Below are 24,009 nucleotides of genomic sequence, written 5' to 3' on the forward strand. Positions count from 1 at the left end.
GCTGTGAAGTAATTGTCTCTCTGAGGGTCTGAAAGACGCGCTCCATGTATAGTTCTTAACTTTTACATTTGCCCTTTTCACAAGTAAATCCTGTGTCTGAAACGCGCTGCAAAAGTTGAGTGAACGCGCGCGACTCAAAGGAACGCGCCGTCCGCGACACAGCGGACCCGCCTGTGTGTGACGTCACATAATTCTAGCCAATCGCAGTGCAGATACGCCAAGCGGTTGCGTGTCATGGCGTCCTCCTTGAAGGGGGTTGGGTTCGCTGATTCATAATAACTGCGATATTTTACATTCCCACGATCAGCGGAGCGGCTCTAACGCGTTTAGGATATTATTGCACCAACAATGGGGACTGTGCACGCACGGGTAAGTGTTCTCTTAAAAACGCAGGGTGAAATATTCTTGTTTTGCCTGTGACCTCTTGTGCTCAGAATTATTGTGCTGGTTTATTGCTTGTTGTTGTATTGTTTAATAAAGCCGCTCGTCTTTATGTACATGACATTGGATATTAGCTATGCATATGTGCAGAATATTTGCAATGTTTTTTTGTTTTTTGTTTTTTTGTAGAGTATGGATTCTTACCCCATGTATGGGCGAGATCTGGGCGTCAACACAGATGATATGGAAATGATGGAGGCGGTGCAAGAAACTAAGCAAGAGGTTTTAGAAAATAAAAATGTAAGTTGTGTTATACTGATACTGACTTCTTTTAAATCGTTTTAAACTTATAAAATGATACTACCATGTTCGTTTGTTTTGGATATGGTTATACTATGTATATGTCATGGTACATGAATATAGTGAACATGAATATACCACTTTTCATTTCTGACTGTACCACCCGTACAAAAAAGTACCATAAAACTTTTATGCTATTAGATGGCAATGCCATAATATTTACATTGTATTCCAAAGTACTTCCAAGAATACTATAGTGCATGTCCAAAAACACGGTATTACCGTTGTATCATGTCAAAAAATCTGCAGTCTCACACTATGACATCTCTGTTCTCTTCTAGGTTGTTGTACAGCATGTCAACATTGAAGGGTTGGGCAGAACTAAAGAGGATTACTTGGGCTATGAAATCTCTGATGTCTTCACTGCCAGAAACCTGGTTGAAGTAAGTGAGCTGTCAAGAAGGTCAAAGTGTTTATTAGGACTGGTTATTATGAGTAGCGATAGACCAAAACGGTCCAAGGTGGATCTGAAGATTAACGTGTTGTATTTTTGCTTTGGATAAAAACGTCTGTAAATGCATAGATTATTAGATACATAGATGCAATTATTACTAGCTATGTCTTATGTGCTGACATTAATTGTATGCGATGTATCAGCATCAAATAGGCCATATATATCAGCCATTAAGAAACCCTATTGGTCGATCACCAATTTAGTAGACAAGGTAACAAGCCCAGTCTTTTGTTCAGGTGATGAGAAAATCCCATGAGGCCAGACAGAGGTTGCTCCGTCTTGGCATATTCAAAGACGTGGAGGTGGTGATTGACATCTCAGAAGGTACAGCATCCATAACATCTTCATGCCCAATTTAGTTATGGACAGTTTCAAACGAACTAGACCTTAATACAGTAGAAGTGTCCTGAGCTGTTGCGTTCTTCTATACTTCCGACATTTACAAATTGTACTTAAAGCAAACCACTGTGCTGGAGAATATTAACCTACACCAGCTCATTTACATACTCATAAAGACAGAAAAAAACAGTGGGTCCAAAAGTCAGCCTTTTTATTATCAGTATTAAATGTGTGTATATATACAGTATACACAGTACATTTTCATTTCATAGAGGAATCTACCATGCCTTACATTCAGCTACAGTGTTGTTCATAAGATGTTGTCTTTCTGATCTCCTCTTTAGGAGCCAATGCTCTGCCAAATGGACTTGATGTTACATTTGAGGTTACTGAGCTTAAACGACTTACAGGCAGTTATAATACCATGGTTGGAAACAATGAAGGCAGTATGGTAAGAACCATTATGCACACAGAAATTACTTTGCATCCTAACCAGGTGTGACGTCTGTCCACACTGAAAAATACTGCATGACCAACAGCCAATTATAACATATGTGATATGGATGGGATTTTGGACCAATGAGATTTTACTGTGGCCGTGGCTACACATTGCAACACTGCAGGAATAGTACCAAAGTCACGTGTGAAATGTCCTGTCAATCATCTTTTTGACCATTGTTATTATTGTTGTGTTTTCGGTAACTGAAGAAAAGCTCAAATTAAGTACAATATATAAATAGTGGATGAAAAATAAACTTGAAAACTGAAATAAATGTATAAGTTTAAGTGCTAAAATGACTAAAAATAAAACTGAAATGAAAGCCAGATGGAAATATTAAAATCTAAATTTAAATGAAAACTGAAAATATAAAAAAGCTCATTCAAAATATGAATAAACACTATATTGGTATATACATAGTACTAAAATGGCACTTTTACTCTCAAATAAGATTTTCTTTCATGCTATGAATAGAATAATATTTAATATGAATATTTATAATAACATTTACAGTCAGTGTGAGTATTGTTATATTATCATTAGTGCTGTCAAATCGTTTTATCACGATTAATTGCATCTAACATAAAAGTTTGTAAATGTATAGATACACACACACACATATATGTATATATATATATATATATATATATATATATCGCAATTAATCAATTTTACAGCACTAATTATCATCTTTCTTAGATGATCTGTGTAGTTTCATTGTGTTACTGCATTTGTGTGTTTGTACCTCTAAAGGTCCTGGGTATTAAACTTCCGAATATGATTGGCCGAGGAGAGAAGCTCACCTTTCAGTTTTCCTATGGAACTAAGGAGACGTCCTACGGCCTGTCCTTCTTTAAACCACAGTCGGGATATTATGAACGCAAGTATGTTTTCTGCAAACGACGTAAAACTTTAAAGATGAAGTGTGTAACTTTTCTTCGATGTTAAGATGCACGTGCACGTTTTAGCTTTAAATGTAGCAGTAATATTAAATAGATATCTTTTCTTTGTGTAGCTTCACTCTAAACCTGTACAAAGTCACCGGCCAGTTCCCGTGGAGCTCTCTAAAAGAGACGGACAGGGGAGTTTCTACAGAGCTCAGTGTAAGATATTAAACGTGACTTGTGATTATGATAATGAATGAATCGTGATAATGAAAGATATAATGCGATGTGTGTCTTGCAGTTCCCTCTGTGGATGACGGATCACACTCTGAAGTGGGAGGGTGTGTGGCGTGAGCTGGGATGTCTGGCCCGCAGCGCCTCCTTTGCCGTGAGAGAGGAGAGCGGACACACTCTTAAATCCGCCCTTTCTGTAAGCTCTGCTCTGTTGCGTTAAAGTTTTGGCTCCGTCCTTTCAGACTGATTTCATGGATTTCTTGTCTCTTTACAAGCACACCATGGTAGTAGACACCAGGAACTCTGCCATCCTGCCCCGAAAAGGTGCCTTACTGCGGATCAACCAGGTGTGTGAACTTGAACATCAGCCCAGAACTTATCAGTAGCTGTTTTGTATTTCTTCGCTCACCGTTAGTTTGCCTCACAATGTCCATCACTGATTAAAACTGTCTGGACAATGCTCTGTTGGTTTAGGAGCTGGCAGGATACACCGGCGGAGATGCCAGCTTTCTCAAAGAGGACGTTGAGCTGCAGCTTAACAAACCATTTATCTGGGGATCGGTGCGTGTGGTCTTCATTCACGTATATTGTTACAGATATTTCTGGTTTTGACATTGTTCATCATGCTTTAACTGCCTTAGAACGTTGCTATTAAAGGACATTTGTGATATTTGGACATTAGTATTATTAAGTAGCTCTAATGGTTTTCTCTTATAGGTGTTATCCGCATCTTTATGGGGTGGGATGCTCTTTCCTCTTGGGCGTCAGCCTACCTCTATTGCTGACAGGTGTGTGTTTGTTTGTTTGCTTGCTTGCTTTTAGGTGGTTGCTCCATTGTTCCTTGAAAGGTTTTATAGTTATAATTGATTATAAATTTATAAATATGTGGTAATAAAAACCATCTTGTATTGTGTAAAGAAACATTTTATAATGATAAAACCACACTGTGCTCAATTAAAAAGGCATTCAGAAAAGACATGTTTAGACTAATTTAGAGACTGAGTTAAAGAGGCCATATTATGCCCTTTTACAAAGTCTTGATTTTGTTTTTAGGACCTACTAGAATAGGTTTTTATGCTTGAATGTTCAAAAACACATTATTCTTCACATATAAGGTTACAACACCTCTCTTTATTAATGTAAACTTCAGTCAGTCGCGCAATTTTTTTCCCCCACAAACCAGTTCAGCGGAAACTCTGCCCAGCAGCCGATTCTTAAGATTTGATTGGTCATGTCAGTCACAGTTCTGATTGCCTACACCAAACACTGATCCCTAAACCTACCCGTCACTGTAACCTTAACCGATATCAGGGCGGGATTTCTGGTGAAGTGGTTTGGGGGAAAATATCGCGCCAGTCAGTCAGTATCACTTCCAGAGTGTTTCGGTCCGGAAATGTCACCCCCCTTACCATAACCATGACTTTCAGCTTCTCACACTTGGGCCGCATCAAAAATCACATACTTAATTTGAATTATAGTTAATTAAAGATGAGTAGGTAATTACTTCCCAACCGCTAAAAAAGGATGCTTTACATAGTATGAGGGACGAATGTAATTCGGACATACTACATTTGCCATGTTGTGACGTCACTGTCAGTTTCCCTGCTTCACTGACATTCACAAATCCTCTCCTCGTATGTGCACGTCAGAATCTCGATGGAAGTAGTAGGTCATCTGGGAACTTTGTAAAGCATAATAGGTCCTATGTCAACCAGCCTGAACATGTCTAAGGCAGAGAGCCATCTCTCATTGGCTGATTGGTGCTTGCAGTAGCTTTAAATCCAGAGGTCTTCTGTTTATAGCATTTTATAAATTACATTGTGCATGTGTGTTTTTCTGTCAGGTTCTACCTGGGCGGGCCAACCAGTGTCAGAGGTTTCGGCATGTACAGTATAGGACCTCAGAGTGAAGGTACAGGTGTATGTGTGTGTGTATATGGTATGATCACAGCATACACATTTTTGTGTATAATGTTTTTTCTTAATGTTTCTGATTTGATATCTTACCTGTTCAGGTGATTACCTGGGTGGGGAAGCGTATTGGGCTGGTGGGCTTCACCTTTACACCCCCCTCCCCTTCCGCTCAAACAAGGGCGGTCTGGCTGACCTCTTCAGAACACACTTCTTCCTTAATGCTGGAAACCTTTGCAACCTCAACTACGGTCAGTAGTCATTTGCTGAAAGCTTCTAGTTTTTTTTTTGTCTCAGAAAAATTTGATTAGTTTTAACTAAGGAAGTGCAGTTGTCTGTTGCAGGGATATTATTGTTAACTAAAATGAAAAAGATTTAAAAGTAATTCAGAATATTAATAAAAACTATTACTATTAAAAGTTGCTAAAATAACACTATAGTCATTGATTGATTATATGCATTGGAGCCTTTTGTCCACATGGTGACGCTAATGTTGCAATGAAACTCCAGGATTACACTTTCAAGTTAGAGACTACAGTGGGGAGAGTATTATGAGAACTTCATGTGGTGTAAATCAAGCTGTTTATCCCTTCACAGTAGTATTAGCCTGTAATTCTGCACTGTGTTTGTGTAGGAGAGGGACCACGTGCACATCTGCAGAAGTTAGCGGAGTGTATCCGCTGGTCTTACGGCGCTGGTATAATTCTACGCCTGGGAAACATTGCTAGGCTTGAACTCAATTACTGCTTCCCCATGGGTGTTCAAAGCGGAGACAGGTACATTATACACATCCACTCAACCATATTCATGCATAAAGGTTGGGTAGGCAATGCTTTATACTGGTTGAAACTCTCTTCACATACTGATTAGCAAACAATAATAGAAGTGGTCTGAAGTCTCAGGACCAAAAAATATTTGTCCAATCATTGCATTGGGTCCTTTTCTGTCAGATTCAATACAGTTTTTAATTTTCCCAACATTTAATAACAGTTTTAAAACCTAAATAATTTTTTGTTCCCTGACAGGATATGTGACGGTGTTCAGTTTGGAGCAGGCATCCGTTTCCTGTGATCTCCTCAACTGCTGTCCTACTGTTGCAGCAGGGATTTGTGGGATAGCGCATACGATTTTTGTAATATTTTTGGATGTTAAACACAAATTGAAGGATCCCTACTGCATGCACGCTCTGAGGATGCACTTTGTTTTTGTACCTTTTAGACAAAAAAGTGGTTTTCCTGCATACCTCTCTCACTGTTTGAATAAGTGTCCAGTGTTAAGTGAACGAAAATGTATGACAACTTATCCAGTCTGCAAGGAGACTGCAGGTGCTAAAAGAGTTAGGCTTTTACAGTTGTTTCCAATGAGGAGAGCTTTAGTGTTAAACCTGAGATTCAGATCCACACCACCGTCCACCCTTATGTGTTTTTTGTTAGCCAGTGTTTCAGTCAGTTCAGTCATGCCAAACTAGATAATTGAATTGATTCAAACTGACCTCACGGAATGAGTAGAGAGTTGAAGTCCCCTTCGTGAAATCCACCAGCAGTGCTTTATTATTAGGACACTTTTTATTATCGTTTGAACGTTAAAATTATGTTATATTGTGCACAAGAAATAAACCTCCTGGTTCCCTAATGCATTTGCTCTTATTTTGTCATCATTTAAGAAAAGCACAAAATATTTTATTACATTAAACGGCTGAAAAACTTGAGTTGTCGAACACAACAGACATCTATGACAAGGCATTTCCTACAGGCCAATGTTGTACGTGTGAACCACTAATCGAAAGAAAATTACAGGGTCTGCTGGAGACATTACTGGGTGAAAATCTGAAAGATGAAACATCTCAAAGGCTCATATTAAACTACTTTTTCATCTTGTTACAAAACTGTGGTTTTAGTCCCTTCAGTGCCAAAACACATCAGAATTATTTTTTCTGTCCATCAAAGGTGACAGGCAGGTCATGAACAGCTTGATATCTGTCATGGAAAAATAAACTGAAATGTGTCCTCCAGAGCCAAATAACTGACCTTGAGGCAGTGGTGTAAAGTATTTGAGTAAATGTATTTAGTTACTGTACTTAAGTAACTTTTTGGCTACTTTGTAATTTGACTGAGTATCAAAGATACAAGCAATTTTTACTCTCTACTTGACTACATTTTTGAAGGAGTATATGTACTTTTTACTCCAATTTGCAATTACATTTTGCATGGCACCTATCCTTTTTAAGCAGCAGTTTATTTCTGATACAAAAGAAGCGATTGCACCATCAACATGGCATAGAAGTTTTGCCCCTTGTTCACCCAAAAGGCTACATTAGCAGGTAGTTGAGGATCACAGGTGTTTCATATATGAGATGAGGCCGAAACCAGCACATCCAGTGCAAGTAGTTTAATTTTACTAAACATTATTTTATTTATCCGTTATATTTTTATATCCTTTATGAAGGATATTGGTTTACTTTGTCTGTTTTGAGAACTTGAGCTTGACTGAGACCATGAGTGTTTGTAGTCGTTTAAGAGCCTGTTGTGTTGACCTTGATTAATTGCAATATTGAGGTGTTCAATTATATTTTGATTTTGAAAATAAACGTGTGATTGCTCTCCTCACAAATCATCTGTTTCTTGTCTTTCACTGACATGTCTCCTGGGAGTTGAGGACTTGTGCATCTTTGAGCCTACATTTAGTATAAGTAAAAAAAATACTTAAGTACTGTTCACATCTGATACTCTAATGCCCGGTTTCACAGACCAGGCTTAAGCCTAGCCCGACTAAAATGCATGTTTGAACTCTTTTAACGGAAAGCAATTTGCACTGACTGTTAAAATATGTCAGTGCCATTCATTGTTTTGTCTCAAGATGCACACACTGTAAACCCGAATGAGTTGGCAAAACTCAAAAAATGTAAAGCAATCGGTAGCCTCAATTTTTTTAAGTTAAGAAATTCAAAATTTAAACTAATTCATACATTTAACTTAAAATGTCCATGTAATCTCAATGTGATCACTTTTAGTTGTATAAACTTAGCTAGCTTTAACAAGTTAGTTTGCTAACATACTAATTTGTTAACATGTTAACAATAAGTATGTTATAAAGTGGTACTTGCTGTACGAGTGCAGCAATATAAAGGTTTTATTTGCTCTCAAATCAAGCTGCATGCACCACTTGTCACCATGATGGTGACATTAACAGAAATTCTTCTAAATTAGCATAACAAAACATTAATCACTACTAAATCTCCCACTTAACATTAATCTTGCACAAAAAGCATGTTGGGAAATAGACATCCCAGCCGTTTCAGTTAAACTTAAGTTCATCTAAATTAAAATAAATCATTTCATAAAACTCAAAACAATGAAACAGTTCAGTTTACTTAAAATATATCAGTTCTGTGAACTTGAAAGAAAAAGAAAGTGCTAAATACTCATAAAAGTTAATTTGACTGAACTAATTAGTTGTGATGGGGACGAGACCGCCTATGCCGAGTCCGAGTCAAGACCGAGTCTTTGAAGGGACGAGTCCGAGTCGAGACCGAGTCCGTTGGTTTTCAAATTCAGTCGAGTCCGAGTCAAGACCGAGTCTTTGAGGAAGCAAATCCGAGTCGAGACAGAGTCTTTAGGAGTCGAGACCAAGTCCATAAAAACATGTCAGTTTTCATATTCATGATTTAATATCACCCCAGATAACAATCAACAGTTAGGCCTACAGACTAAGCTAGATTGGGAATTGTTTAGAGGAGCAGTCTTAACGTCTTAATATGGACTATGCTTTTACTATCATTAAAAAAAAAATCCCTACCACATGCATCATCTTCTGCCTATTTTTCTAAACTGCTTCAACAGTGCTGCTCTGTCATCAACATGTTAAGCCCACCCTGACTTTTTTAATCATAGTAAGGACATGCAGAGCAAATTAACATTTTCTAGTGGTATGTATTCTAGTGGACTAGTGATGGGGACGAGACCGCCTATGCCGAGTCCGAGTCAAGACCGAGTCTTTGAAGGGTCGAGACCGAGTCAAGACCGAGTCTTTGAAGGAACAAGTCCGAGACGAGTCCGACTCCGAGAAATCAGAAATCGGTCTCGAGACCGGACTCGAGTACTACATCACTACTAATTAGTTTAATTTAAGTTTGTCCTACTCAAACCAATTAATTATTTTGAGCGTTAGGGTTTACAGTGACCAGTAATGTTTTTTTTTCTAAGGCACATTTATAAAAGCTACATAAATGTCCTAATTGAACCAAGGTCTGGCCCTGTCTGTAAATCCAGGGCTAAGACTCACTGGAATTGGAGACTTGTAACCTGTAATGGAGTCATTTTCACTGTAAGGTAACTGTACTTTTACTAACATGGGTTTCAGGTACTCTTTACACCACTGCCTTGAGGTAAAAACCAAACTAGAAAATAGGGTGTATTTAAAAAGGGTTCAATTCAAATTCGGGTTTTGCCTCTAATAACAACTACGCTCAGACGGTTACGCGCATCTGTCTAAATAAATAGCCGCCGTGACGTATGGACCGGGAGCGCGCACGCACTGAACTCCCCTTCGCGTCGGGTCAGTCTGGTTTCGCTGCAACAGACACACACTGACCACATACAGTCAGCCAGCGAACCGCAGGTGTGAGTTTACAGTAGCGCATGTTCCCAGCCCACCACCCCGGACTGTAATCGTGATCTTTCTTTTAGTGTAGCATTTTTTTTTACCATGTTGTGGACGGCGAACACGATCATGAGGAAATTCTCCTCGAGCTCTGTGAGTAACCGCATCTTCTGCATTGTTGGGTTTGCCATAGATTTGAATAAATGAATAAACTCATACGTGAAAATGTGCTGTATTGAAGGTAGACACATGCATACACCTTTAAACAAGTTTATATATGTTGGTGACCTCTTAAATAACATTATTAAACAGGGGTTACCAATGCACAGTTATTGTAAGCATGCTGTCAGCTGATACAGTATAACCCGGTGTCTTAGTGCAATGTGGTAGGTTTCATACTTGTAAATTAATTCGCGATATATGCATACTATTTGCATGTTAATTAGATATAGGCTAGTATTATATACTGTTAAACCGTTTTGGGATCCCGTTTTTGCCACGTTGCTTGGTCGGATTACTTCTAGTGGACAGATCCGTGGCGAGTTGCATCAGCAGGGGGTCGAGAATATGTGGACAGATCATATTACTAATGTCACTATTACTAGAACACAAACTATTCAGCAACTTCAAATCACACGTGCACTGATAGATAATCATATTGCAAGCATTAATATAAAAGAGTAATAATAACATAAACAAGCGAACAACTTCAATACCTGTTTGTTGTGTATGCAATGCTTGAGCTGTTTATGTCTCATGTAGATCTTCATTTTTAGACCCATTGTGCAGCACAGTTGAAATTACAATTTCAAATTACTCTATTCACATGATTGTTTTGCATACAACATTGCCAAAGCAGTAGTATGTACACACACAAAGCAAAAAGTGTGATTTAAAAGAAAAAAAAATACAATTAATAATAATATAGAATGGAATAGATAGTTGTTCAGCAAGACATTTGGATCAATTATGCACTCATTTTTAGTAAAAAAAAATATTAATTATAATATTGTATATTATTTATAGTTTAAAACCATTTGTCCTCCTTTTTATCATCTTGAACATTGTCATTTGTCATTGACCCATAATACACATTAAGACTATTTTGTTGTACAGACAGTGAATGAACTACTGATATGGAGGTCAGAGCGGCGGTTAGTTTCGAGAACAAAGGGCTCATATAGGGCTGATTATGTTTCATATTTTAATGTTGGTGACAGTTTACGTTAAACCATAAAGTTTTGTCTGGTGTGCTTGTTTTGACGTTGTAATATTTAAATACTCTTTCACACAGGCTTACTACCAAAATAAGCTGAAGTTGGCCCTGATTGGCCAGAGCTTGTTTGGACAGGAAGTGTACACAAACCTCCGCAAGCAGGGCCATAAAGTGGTGGGCGTATTCACAGTTCCTGATAAGGACGGCAAGGCGGACCCCCTGGGTAAGTGTCAGATGGGTGGGGGTGGGATAGATTGGAGCTCTGAACGCTTTTTGTAACTGTAGTGTGTCATGGGGAGCTGGGAAGCCACATTTGCATTTTGCAGCCACATGTGTTGAAATGTTCATTTTAAGTGCCACAGAAGTTGAAGTGAAAGATGAATCCTTCTAATCAAAATGTTCAGGTTTGTGGATTACATTAAGGCCATCATTGTAGTAATGAACTCTAACAGGAAGTGAGGTTGAACACCAGTGTCCTACTTCAGTCACTATTGAATTCCTGATCAGCACATTGGTTCACAACTGAGTGTTTATGTTTGTGTGAGGCGCAGGGTCAGAGAAGAAGTACATCCCGCATAATGATCGCATTGTTTTGGTGAATAGTGGTGTGAAGCTATGTGAGGTGAAAAGTCCACCCGTGATCGGAGCATTTGTCATCTATGTGAGAACTGAGTTTGTATGAATAACATAGAAAAGTTCATCACTCATTACATCAATGTGTCATTGTATGTTGAGTTATTACCAAAAAATATATAAATTTAAGTGTGTGTGTGTATATATTTGCAATTTATATATGTTATATTTGCTTTATGCTGTTTAACTGTAGAAAATTGTTTAGATTTGCAGGATTACACTGTCAATTCAAAAATAACTCTTTTTTTCCCCACAAATGGGCCTATGTCACTGTTTTTTGTAATAGAGTTAGGGTAAATTTAGGTGGATGAAACCAGGAAACACAATAAACTCCATTTATATATATTATAATATTATGATTATTATTATTATTACTAATCTCCAATGGTACACATGATTATGTAATATGCTGATTACCATTTTAATAACCATATTCAGATGGTGAAAAGTACCCACGTCACTATAACTTAGACTTTTTAAGTTATAACTGTTTATGACTTTCAGATAAGGACAAGGTCCGTTACTCAAGTATGCATGATATTGAATATATATATTTTGGTTGCACTTTATTTTACAGTACGTGCACTTGCGTGTAGTTACAGTGTAATTACCTAAGAAAGTACTGGGTAATATAAGGTAACTACATGAATTAAGGATAGGTTCAATATTAGTACCTAGTTAGTACATATTATGTATATGGGAACAGGACTGTAAAATAAAGTGCTACCTATATTTTGCTCTGGCTCTTTGTTCATTGAAGTTGGCTAAAGTCTGAATATGCCAGGTGCGACCTGGTTTTATTTCAGATAGCTTATATAACCTTTCAGGACCAATCTCTCTCTGACCTTCAGCGGTGGTGGCGGAGAAGGACGGGACGCCGGTGTTTAAGTTCCCACGGTGGCGGGTGAAGGGTAAACCCATCCCAGAGGTGGTGGAGGCGTACAAAGCTGTGGGCGCCGAGCTGAACGTCATGCCCTTCTGCTCCCAGTTCATTCCTATGAATGTGATCGACTTCCCCAAACATGGATCCATCATTTACCACCCCTCCATCCTGCCCAGACACAGAGGAGCCTCAGCCATCAACTGGTGAGATGTCACTAAAGTTTCACTCTGAGATCTTTAAATGGACACTAGTGGTTTAGGCGTGTTTAAATTAAATGGATTTAAGTCTTAAATTAATACGTCGGGTCTTTATTGACCCAGGACATCATTCACTACCCTCCCCCTCAATTCTTTTTTAAAAGTTAGACATCAACCTTCTTAGTAGTATTCCTCAATCTATTTATTATCAACAATATAACTAGCCTGACGTCGTCATACTCAGATTCTAGTCAGAATATGAGTCTGACACTGCTCCATTGGGCTGTGATTATGGGGCGTGTTTCAACCAAACCAGGAAGGAAAATGCCTCTGCACTCAATTGGATAGACCTACAACCAATCAGTGCAACGGAGTAAGGGACGTATGTTCTTCATTCATCTTTCCGATCGACAAATGCTTTGAAATCTCAATTCTCCAGCGGCAGTCATCTTTGTTGTAAACGAATTCAACCCAAGCGCTCATTGGTGACGTGGATGATTATGTTACTGTTGATCATCTGTCCATCATCGTATAAAGCCCACCCTGACAATTTGATTGGTCCGAACAGCTTTTGTTCGGGCATAATAGCTCCACAACGGATCAAGTCCAGACCGAACTTTCCGACCTAAAAATGTTGTGGGCAGGGCTAAGTTCGGCTGGCATCCAGACTACAATATAACAAGAAAAAAAAGAAAATTATTTTTTTTAAAAAGTCTGTAGGGTCACTAGCGACCCGAAGTGTGTAATCGTGTAAGTATAGTTTTTCTTTGCAACAATAGTTAAATCTCTGATGACTCTATAAGTGCAATTCACCTTTATTCCTCATGTCTGATACACAATGATGATGTGACGTTTCACTCATAATTACCGCGGACATAAAACAAAAGAAAACACACAAGTATCATCAGCAAAACTTGAAATGGCTCAGCGATTTACTGCATAGCAACTGAACGCAATCAAATATTAGATCTAGAGAAGAAGCTGTCAGCAATCAAAATATTGATTCTGAAGACGTTGAAAACAATAGTTTTGAGAATATGCTTGAGATGCCGAATATGAGCCAGATGCTGAATGTACTGGGGAAATTATCTCTGATGATGACAGTGATGATGGTAAAAAAAAAAAAAAAATCTGCTCAAATTGAAATACGAAATATGCTTTATTTTAATCTTTAGTAATTTATATTAAAATGTCAGAGGATCAGTCTGTGTTAGATATAGATCCGGGTCGCTAAAGACCCAGATATGTAATAATGATTGTCAAAACATTCATGCATTGAAGGGTTGCATTCCTGTGTGCAGGACACTAATCGAGGGCGACAAGAAAGCAGGATTTAGTATATTCTGGGCTGATGATGGTTTGGACACTGGCCCCGTCCTACTGCAGAAGGAATGTCAAGTAGAGCCCAACGACACAGTGGACACACTTTATAACCGCTTCCTGTTTCCAGAAGGCATCAAGGCCATGGTAACTATTAAGAAAACATTATGACCTGTTTTATGCAAACTAAACATTAGATTTTGAATCTGAGTTTACTTAAAAATGTGTGTTCCAACAGGTAGAAGCTGTACAGCTCATTGCAGATGGCAAAGCTCCCAAGATCCCTCAGTCTGAAGAAGGAGCCAGCTATGAAGGAATCCAAAAGAAATCCAATGCTAAGGTGACACATAAAAACAATTGTAAATCAGGCTAAATGTATTTAAGCTGTGGTTTTTAGGACACCAGTTTATCCGTCATTATCTGCCTCTCTTTCTCCAGGTGAATATGGCTCAGCCGGCAGAGGCCATCCATAACTGGATCCGTGGTCATGATAAAGTTCCGGGTGCCTGGGTTGTCATTGATGGAAAGGTGCGTTTTCTAAACACACAGTTCGTTTGAATGATTCTTGAACAGAGCACTATAGGCACAGAGCACTTTGAATAATGAATCTCGCTCATAGGAAAAACTCAAGACTAATTCTGATGATCCTACTATAAGATGCTAAGTGGATGATGTTTTTACTGGATAGTAATGAGTGTGTGTGTGTGTGTGTTTTGTTGTGTAGCCGGTAACGCTGTACAGCTCTTCGATGCTGAGCGGGTCGTTGCCTGCAGGTCAGCCAATAGAGGTGGAGGGGGCGTCTCAGCCTGGACTCATTGCCAAATCTGGGCTTGTTCTTTTCGGGTCTGATGGAAAAGCGGTTCGTTTCTAGTGTTTTATTTACTTAGCTTCTAAGCTTTTAATGCATTAAGTCTGCATCATGAAGATTATGAATTGCTTTAATATAATATTGCTGTGCAGCTCCAGTTGAAGAACCTGCAGTTTGAGGATGGAAAGATGATTCCTGCATCCAAATACTTCTCATCAGAGGAGACCGCCAGTTTGGATCTCACAGACGACGAGAAGAAAATGGCAGAGGAGATCAGGGTATGTGTATGCCTCAAAATGCATTTTAGATATATATTTTATTTGAGTAATGATGCCATTTGCCTTTTGTTTCATACTTGTCTAGGCGATATGGAAAGGTATTCTGAGTAATGTTCCAGGTATTGATGAAACAACCGATTTCTTTAAGTCTGGAGCTGCTTCTATGGATGTAGTCAGGTGGGTCTGACCTTCATTTATTTATTTTTATTAATCTTTTTTATTTATATACTATTATAGTATTTATTAATATTTTCAATAAGCTTTAATTTTTATATGTATATGCAAATTAAGTTTAAGTTTTTCTATCTGTAATTTATATTGTATTTCAGCTTTATTTCAATGACCATTTATTTCAATTACCATTTTTAAAAATAGTTTTAGTTTACAATAACAACACTGAAACTAAGTGGCAAAAACATCAAAACTGTTGTGATATTGACGCCACAGCCATTATCACATTAACATCATTAACCACATATACAGTACATATCAATGTTCATTCAGTGCTCAACGCTGAAACTAAAATATTTCAAACTCATTTCACATGCAAAGAGGTTAGCCAGTCATAGCAGAGTTCATTTACATAGTAAAGTCGTACATGTAGCAAAAACAGTTTGTTTAACTGTAAGGAGGCAATTAAGACCTCGATGAGCATTATAAGTTGAGTATGTGTTACTGTGATTTAGATTGGTGGAGGAGGTGAAGCAGAAATGCGGAGGAGTGCAGCTTCAGAATGAGGACGTCTACATGGCCACCACCTTCCAGAGTTTCATCCAGATGTTCGTCCGACGCCTGCGCGGAGAAGACCAGGAGGAGGAGCTGGTCATCGATTATGCAACAAAAGATGTCAATAACATGACTGTGAAAATGCCCTATCAGTGCTTCATCAATGGCAAGTTTGAGAATGCAGAAGATGGAAAGACATACAACACGGTGAACCCCACGGATGGCTCGGTAAGTTCAGTCATCTCAAACACACACACACACAAACACACCCCTATTATTCTAATGGTTGTGTTTTTTCAGGTGATCTGCAAGGTGTCATATGCGTCAGTGGCAGATGTGGACAGAGCGGTTAGTGCAGCCAAAGAGGCCTTTTATGACGGACCCTGGGGTAAAATGAACCCCCGTGACCGCGGCCGGCTACTCTACCGGTAAGATGGAGAGAGTTTGTGTTGACTTTTGTTGACAAATGAACGAAAAGCCAAACACATTTGCTAAGTAAATAGTAATATTGTTGTATTACAACTCTTCATTTGATCAAGAATTGATTTCACAGAGGGCAGTTTTCATACTTTATGACTTATTTTTGGCTTATTTTTTGTGCAGTGTGGCTGACCTGATGGAGGAACACCAGGAGGAGTTGGCCACTATTGAGGCGATTGACTCTGGTGCCGTTTATACCCTAGCCTTGAAAACACACGTAGGCATGTCCATTCAGACCTTCAGATACTTTGCTGGCTGGTGTGACAAGATCCAGGTCTGTGTGTTCACTGTGCAGGCCTTCTGTATATACATTTAATAATTTCCTGTCATTGACGCATCATATCCTGTTCCTCACAGGGCTCAACGATACCCATCAATCAGGCCAGACCCAATCGCAACCTCACCTTTACAAAGAAAGAGCCTCTGGGGTGAGTCAGTGAGTGTTAGTGTGTGTGTGTTTATGTGAATTTGATGATCATAAATATGTGACATGGTGTTTGTTTGTGTCTCAGTGTGTGTGCCATAGTGATTCCCTGGAACTACCCACTTATGATGCTGGCGTGGAAGAGTGCAGCCTGTCTGGCGGCGGGAAACACACTTGTCTTAAAACCTGCTCAGGTAAAACATTCAAACACACTTATACAAAATATTAATAGTTCAGATTTTATATATATCATTCTAATATGCTGATTTGTTGCTCAAGAAACATTTATGATTATTATTATTAACAGTTGTGCTGCTATATATATATTATGTACTATATATATATATGTGTGTGTGTGTGTGTGTGTGTGTGTGTGTGTGTGTGTGTGTGTGTGTGTGTGTGTGCGTGTAATTTAATTGTTAAATGACTTAATTGTATTATATACAGGTATACATATGTGTGTGTATATGTATATGTGTGTATATGTATATGTGTGTGTATATGTATAATACAATTAAGTAATTTAACAATTACATTTATTAGAATAATAAAAATCTACTATCTAAAAAAAAGTAAGAAATGTCCTAAATATTAAATATGATTAATTTAGAATAATTCGTTTTTTTTCTCTGAAAACTATAGAAACTATGACAAACTAGATGATATTCTCTTGATTTTTCAGTACAGTATATATGTATATAAATTGAAATATTGTAAGAACTATAAAAAAAAAAAAAAAATTTTTTTGTATAGTTCTTACAATATTTCGATATATATAATTATTATTATTATTTATTTAATTATTTTTTTGTATAGTTGATATTTTGATATGTATTTTGTATATCAATATATATATATATATAATATAATTTACTGAATACAAACTAGATATATATTCCTTTGATTTTTCCAGGTAACCCCACTAACTGCACTGAAGTTTGCTGAGTTGACAGTCAAAGCTGGCATTCCGAAAGGAGTTATCAACATTGTTCCAGGATCAGGTGAATACACTAAAGGAATATTCCAAGGTTCAATACAAGTTAACCTCTGTGAGCAGCATCTTCTGTGGCCTGTTGCTAAACACCACAGAAAATGTAAACCTACAGGACAAGACATTCTAGAAGGTTTTAAAAGCAAAAAGCGTGTTTGTTTTATTCCACAATTATATTCCATACAAAAATGTGTTATGTGAGCTTTGAAGATTCAAAAGATCATTTTTGTTTTCAGAAGTATTTACTGTGTTAAGTAATGACTGACATTTCTGTCATGTCTTAGGTGGTCTGGTCGGGCAGAGGATGTCCGATCATCCTGATATCCGCAAGCTAGGTTTCACAGGCTCTACTCCCATTGGCAAACAGATCATGAAAAGGTGAGTCCCATTTGTGTCATTTCACTCAAATCAACACCGTAATCTATTAGTCTGTTACTATTGCTCAAATGAGTCACGTACAATGACAGTGAATCGTTAAAACTCTGAAAGAGCCTCCAGCTGATGATGTCGATCCCGTTGCAGCTGTGCGGTCAGTAATTTGAAGAAGGTGTCTCTGGAGCTGGGTGGTAAATCTCCCCTCATCATCTTCAGTGACTGCGATATGGACAAAGCAGTGAGAATGGTGAGAAAAGACAGCTAGAGCCAAAATCTCAAAAATCTGCTAAACGGTTATTAAATGTAACAAATCATGTAAAAATGTATCATCTTTATTGGAAAATTTAATATTTTTTTTTGCAACTTTGATAATTGCCTTAATCTTAACTTAGAAGATAATGATCAAACTACATTTTATAAAAATCACCTGTTAAGTTTATTACATATATTCAGCATATGAGAGTCAAACCACAGGGATCAATCATTTAACAGTTCATCTATTGCCAAAATTGGTGAAGTGATTGATGCCCATAAGTGTGTTATGTCCATGTTTTTAGTTCTTATATTCCAACGGCTTGTCAAAAATTATACATTTAGCTGACGCAAATTCGTTGACTCTTAAAAAATAAAGTTAATTTTTTACCAGGAAAGGAGTGATTTTGATGCACAAAGTTGTTTTTATTGTATCTTATAACAAAAGTATTTTATTTAAACCCATGAAAATGCAAATCATGTTGTAAATAATAGTGAAAAATCACTTTTTACAGCTGTTGTTTCATCATTACCCCATAGCAGGTTTTGACTCGTATACAAATGACAGATCCTCGTCTTGAACTTACTGCATGTTCGTGTGTATATTATTGCAGGGCATGAGTTCTGTTTACTTCAACAAAGGAGAGAACTGTATCGCTGCGGGCCGGCTGTTTGTTGAAGAGTCCATCCATGACGAGTACATCAGGAGAGTGGTACGTCACGTGTTCCCTCATGTATGGATTGCATCTTAAAGCTTGCGAGCTGCTTCTAGATGAGGACGTACTAATGTGTTTTTGTGTGTTCAGGTCGAGGAAATCAAGAAGATGAAGATTGGAGATCCTTTGGACCGCTCCACAGATCACGGACCTCAGAACCACAAGGCCCACCTGGACAAGCTGGTGGAGTACTGTGAGATCGGCGTGAAGGAGGGAGCGACCCTCGTCTGCGGTGGGAGACAGGTGGACAGACCAGGTGAGACCTCCTATCTAACCAGACACCCATGCTTTAAAAGGGTTTGTCAACAGAAATGTGTTCTGTAAATATTTTTTAGGGCATTAATCTGGCAATTTTGGTCATGTATAATCATATAAGCATTATTCCCAGTGTTATGTTATCATTTATATACTATTATAGTGTTTATAAATATTTTGAATTAGATTTTAAGATTTTAAGATGAATTCATTTTGTTATTTGCTTTTATTATTTTAGTTAGTAATTTTCTTCGGTACTTTAAAGGTGCTCTAAGCGCATACCTGTCAAGTATCCCGTTTTGGCCGGGAAAGTCCCGTATTTTACCCTTCTTTCCCGCCGTCCTCCCGTATTAGTATTTTCCCGTAAATCTCCCGGTTTTTAACCTTATTAAAAATAATAATAGCTACGGGCCCGGACGGAGTAAAAAAAACCAAAAAAACATTCCTAATCTGAGTCTGTCAGTAGCCTCGCTATAACTGCCACCTGCAGTAGCCTACTACAGGTACTGTAGGTGGCAGTTGTCGCGAGGTTAGTGTCTGAGGTCAGATGATGAGTGACAACCCTTACAGTCTATGGTGACAACGCGGGAAAAAAACAGAAGAAAAAAAACAGAGACGGATGATGGACGCTACAGAGACGGAATGGCACGCACACTATTTGTAGTGTTCTCTGTACCTATTATCCTGTGCATTGTTCATAATAAAGTTCGTTAAAAAAAAAAGAAAAAAAAAAAGACGGAAGGCACTCCTGCCAAAAAACAAAACCCTCATGTAAATACCGTGAATGCAAAGTCTGCAACAAATTTGTACAATAACTCACTAAAAGAGTAAAGAAAAGTTAGGCTATGTGAAATGAAAAACTGTAAAAGAAAAGCAGTATGAAAAATGAAAAAATTGTGTGGATTGAAAATAAATTGTAAATGTAAAGACAAGCAATGAACAGAAAATATGCAAATAAGCCTTTAAATAAATGCTCTTCATATACACCATTTTGTGTTTTCATTTAGGCTATAATATATTGGGGAGGGGGGGATTTCCCTTATTTTCAAATCCAAAACTTGACAGGTATGTCTAAGCGATGTCACGCGTCTTTTAGGCTGAAACATTTTTTGTCACATACAGCAAACATCTCCTCACTATCTGCTAGCTGCCTGTCCCCTGAACACACTGTAAAAAAACGCGGTCTCTGTAACAATAATTATAATTTGTTACATTTATATAGCGCTTTTTCTGAGACCTCAAAGCGCTTTACATAGAAGGGGGGAATCTCCTCAACCACCACCAATGTGCAGCATCCACCTGGATGATGCGACGGCAGCCATATTGCGCCAGAACGCTCACCACACACCAGCTTACTGGTGGAGAGGAGACAGAGCGATGAAGCCAATCAGTATATGAGGATGATTAGGAGGCCATGATAGACAGAGGCCAAGGGGCAAATTTGGCCAGGATGCGGGGGTTACACCCCTACTCTTTTTCAAAGGACATCCTGGGATTTTTAATGACCACAGAGAGTCAGGACCTCGGTTTAACGTCTCATCCGAAGGACGGTGCTCTTTTTGCCAGTATAGTGTCCCCGTCACTATACTGGGGCGTTAGGACCCACACAGACCACAGGGTGAGCACCCCCTGCTGGCCTCACTAACACCTCTTCCAGCAGCAACCTGGTTTTTCCCAGGAGGTCTCCCATCCAGGTACTAACCAGGCTCAGCCCTGCTTAGCTTCAGTGGGCAACCAGTCTTGGGCTACAGGGTGATATGGCTGCTGATAATCCTGTAGACAGCCCAGGCTCCACAAATGGCAACAAAAACAAACTGGCCCAGCCTGGACCACGAAACATAACAAACAGTGTTCCAGCCAATAACCGACAAGAATGATTTGGGGGTTGGGGGGTTAGTGCACGTGCACAAAAGAGAGAAGCATGAAGAGGGAAGTTAGCTAGAGGAGAGATGTCCTAGACAACGACTATGACTAACGTTATAATTTTATTCTCTTGAATTTTGAAATGGCCAACACACGACCAAAGAGACGACGTTCCGATGAACAAATAGCAAAGAAGAGGGAAAAGGAGAAGGAACGCATGAAGTCCCGATTTTACATCGGAAAAGCCTGTTTCAGGAAGCACGGAAGGGAGGGGTGGGGTCGGGATAAGGAGGAGGGAGGGTTGAGCCAGAGCCATATAGAGAGAGATATCTCTATATGGCTCTGGGTCGAGCTAGCCTCCGTTTTGTTTGACAATACTTCGAACGTCAACACGAAGTGACGTCACCCGACATCGCTTAGAACACCTTTAACTTAAACTCATAAAAAACATAATAACAACACTGATTATTCCATTTCTAATATAGAGCTATTTATGCTTACAGGTTTTTTTATGGAGCCCACAGTCTTCACAGACGTAGAGGACCACATGTTCATCGCCAAAGAGGAATCATTCGGCCCTGTCATGGTGGTATCCAAATTCAAAGATGGGTAAGCTGCCTTTTTCTCTCATTAGTAGGGCTTTTTGTGGCTATCTGACCTGCAACATGAACTAAATCCAAGGCAGGAGTTCGTTATGACAACATTTGAGCACAACATCACATATTATCACTAAAGAAGAGCATTTCCCTGCTAATACCATTGTTTTACTCCGTCAGTGATGTAGATGGAGTTCTTAGCAGAGCAAATGACACCGAGTTCGGTCTGGCCTCCGGAGTCTTCACGCGTGACATCAACAAGGCCATGTACGTGAGCGAGAGACTGGAGGCGGGAACCGTGTTCGTCAACACCTACAACAAGACCGACGTGGCGGCTCCCTTTGGAGGCTTCAAACAGTCCGGGTTTGGGAAAGACCTTGGTAAGAGTGAACGAAACACACTGTATTATTACTCTGTCTCTATTAATTGATGAACATGAGGAACATATGCATGTGTATCCAGGTGAGGAAGCCCTGCACGAGTACCTGCGGACTAAAGCTGTGACGGTGGAGTATTGAAGGAAACCTGGGACGGGAAAGACTGCACGGCCCGTGACTGCAGCCCGAGGTGGCCGCACTGTTTCGCTTTGGCTTGAAGCAGGTTTGATAGGAAATCCAGAGCATATCCTGCCATGACTACACTGATGTGCCTACATTTTATATCACCATTTTTTTCTGGGAATGTTTGGAGCGGGACAAATGCTAGCTTGCCAGTCTACACTGGCGAAACAACATTTTTAAAAATGGGAAAAAAAGACAAAAAAGACCTCCAAGTGGACCCAAGGACACAGAATTATTTTTTATCTAGTAGACACTGAAGTATCATGCTGACTGACGTCAAGTGAATGATCAAATTAAGTTATTTTCAGGAAGTAACCACAATAGTATTATGATTTTGAGCGTTTCATAACCATGTTGCCAGTGACAAGACATTTGTCTGCCCACACTGAACGTGAAACTGCTGCACGATGCGGTTTTCCCGCAGAAATAGAAACCAAGTAACCACAAAATGTCCTGTCGCTCGCCATATCACACATGCTCACTTACACTACCGTTCAAATGCTTGGGATTTTATGTTTTTGAAAGAAGGCTGCATTTATTTGATCAAAAACACCGTAAAAACAGTAATATTATGAAATATTATTGCAATTTAAAATAAGTGTTTTCTATTTGAATACATGTTAAAATATAATTTATTCCTGTGATTTTCAGCATCATTACTACAGTCTTCAGTGTTACATAATCTTTCTAATATACTGATTTAATGCTAAAGAAACATTTATTAGCAATGCTGAAAAACAGTTGTGCTGCTTAATATTTTTTATGGAAAAAAGGATACTTTTTTCCCCCCAGAAATCTTTAATGAGTAGAAATTGCAAAAGAACAGCATTATTTGGAAAGTAAATCTTTTGTAACATAAGTAGTAACTCTCTTTTCAATCATTTAATGCATCCTTGCTAAATAGAAGTATTTATTTCTATTAAAACATTTTTTTACTGACCCCAAACATTTAAACGTGGATTAAGCATCAAGTTTTGTATTATTCAGGCAGTTGCAAACACACACACACACGTCCTTAGTTTTATATATAGTCTAATATTTAAAAGCCATGTCACATCACTGCCACTTTGATATCTGTACCATATTTGCACCACCTTAAGGGTTTTAATATGTGTAGCATTTTCACATCACTCATTTTTATTAGCATAACTGTATATATTTTATTAGAGGATATGACAACTTGTCTTATTTTATATATTAAATTATGCATTCCAGACAGCTACAAGATAATTGGAAATGTTGAAAGGGAATAACATAAACTTGCTGTTATCTTTACGAGGAAGTTATTTATTTTGTACAAAAAAATATATATAAGACATGCTTGATGTAGTAACTTATACCCTTGAATTCAGTACAATGTGAATGATTTCTGACACAATATCTGTTGCCATGTGTTCGCTGAAGGTTTATGCATTGACAAAAGATGAAATGTAATCATGTGTAGATGTTAATAGGAGCATTTCGATTCTGTATAAGCTGTCAGTCACACAGGATGTGTCATATTGTCAAACATACACAACAGTATTTTAACTTTACAAACTACAAACTAAAGGAGCGTTGGGAAACCCTGTTTACAATAAAGAGATCGGAAATTGCAAAACTTTGTGGTTTTAAGATTATTTTTAATGAAACGGAATTTTTACTTTGTATAGGTAATGCATAATTCTTTTCAAGTATATTCAACTGAGACTCTAGTCCCTCCCTAGATAAAACATCTCCAAAATGAAATGAAATGTTCCTCATGTGAGTCCGCCAGCTCAACAATCACTGGTCTGT

At 38.4% G+C, this 24,009-nt stretch overlaps 3 protein-coding genes across 3 annotated transcripts in view; 2 read left to right on the top strand and 1 right to left on the bottom strand.

Moving 5' to 3' along the window:
- Nucleotides 1-210: 210 nt before the first annotated feature.
- Nucleotides 211-6,697, top strand: samm50l (sorting and assembly machinery component 50 homolog, like). Its single transcript, XM_082168593.1, has 15 exons — nt 211-369; nt 571-681; nt 1,023-1,124; nt 1,432-1,519; nt 1,879-1,985; nt 2,787-2,917; nt 3,049-3,136; nt 3,219-3,347; nt 3,427-3,498; nt 3,626-3,712; nt 3,869-3,939; nt 4,995-5,062; nt 5,166-5,312; nt 5,696-5,837; nt 6,087-6,697. Exons 1-15 carry the CDS (start codon nt 349-351, stop codon nt 6,130-6,132), a joined length of 1,410 nt encoding a protein of 469 aa, XP_082024719.1. The 5' UTR covers nt 211-348; the 3' UTR covers nt 6,133-6,697.
- A 2,888-nt stretch (nt 6,698-9,585) lies between these two features.
- Nucleotides 9,586-22,786, top strand: aldh1l2 (aldehyde dehydrogenase 1 family, member L2). Its single transcript, XM_082167074.1, has 22 exons — nt 9,586-9,813; nt 10,955-11,099; nt 12,361-12,595; nt 13,891-14,056; nt 14,148-14,249; nt 14,348-14,437; nt 14,634-14,768; nt 14,870-14,995; nt 15,081-15,172; nt 15,682-15,949; nt 16,022-16,149; nt 16,325-16,475; nt 16,559-16,629; nt 16,714-16,819; nt 17,539-17,626; nt 17,901-17,994; nt 18,139-18,238; nt 18,858-18,956; nt 19,050-19,215; nt 21,581-21,686; nt 21,854-22,053; nt 22,136-22,786. The coding sequence occupies exons 1-22, from the start codon at nt 9,766-9,768 to the stop codon at nt 22,189-22,191; spliced, it is 2,772 nt and encodes a 923-aa protein (XP_082023200.1). The 5' UTR covers nt 9,586-9,765; the 3' UTR covers nt 22,192-22,786.
- Nucleotides 22,787-23,499: 713 nt separating this feature from the next.
- nopchap1 (NOP protein chaperone 1) overlaps nt 23,500-24,009 on the bottom strand; it is a 1,821-nt gene continuing 1,311 nt past the window's right edge. Inside the window, exon 4 of the mRNA XM_082167110.1 lies at nt 23,500-24,009. This exon is cut by the window's right edge and continues 308 nt beyond it. The gene's annotated coding sequence lies outside the window, so the exon portion shown is untranslated.

This window comes from Leuciscus leuciscus, assembly GCF_965113295.1.
Source record: "Leuciscus leuciscus genome assembly, chromosome: 4".
In the NCBI taxonomy this organism is placed as follows: Eukaryota; Metazoa; Chordata; class Actinopteri; order Cypriniformes; family Leuciscidae; genus Leuciscus; species Leuciscus leuciscus.

Bases quoted from the DNA above. Each gene is read 5' to 3' on its own strand.
- aldh1l2 (XM_082167074.1), top strand. From the start codon at position 9,766: ATGTTGTGGACGGCGAACACGATCATGAGGAAATTCTCCTCGAGCTCT. The intron at 14,057-14,147 runs GTAACTATTAAG...GTGTTCCAACAG, and splicing joins CAGAAGGCATCAAGGCCATG to GTAGAAGCTGTACAGCTCAT. The intron at 18,957-19,049 runs GTACGTCACGTG...TTGTGTGTTCAG, and splicing joins ACGAGTACATCAGGAGAGTG to GTCGAGGAAATCAAGAAGAT.
- samm50l (XM_082168593.1), top strand. From the start codon at position 349: ATGGGGACTGTGCACGCACGG. The intron at 3,348-3,426 runs GTAAGCTCTGCT...TCTCTTTACAAG, and splicing joins CTCTTAAATCCGCCCTTTCT to CACACCATGGTAGTAGACAC. The intron at 3,499-3,625 runs GTGTGTGAACTT...CTGTTGGTTTAG, and splicing joins CCTTACTGCGGATCAACCAG to GAGCTGGCAGGATACACCGG.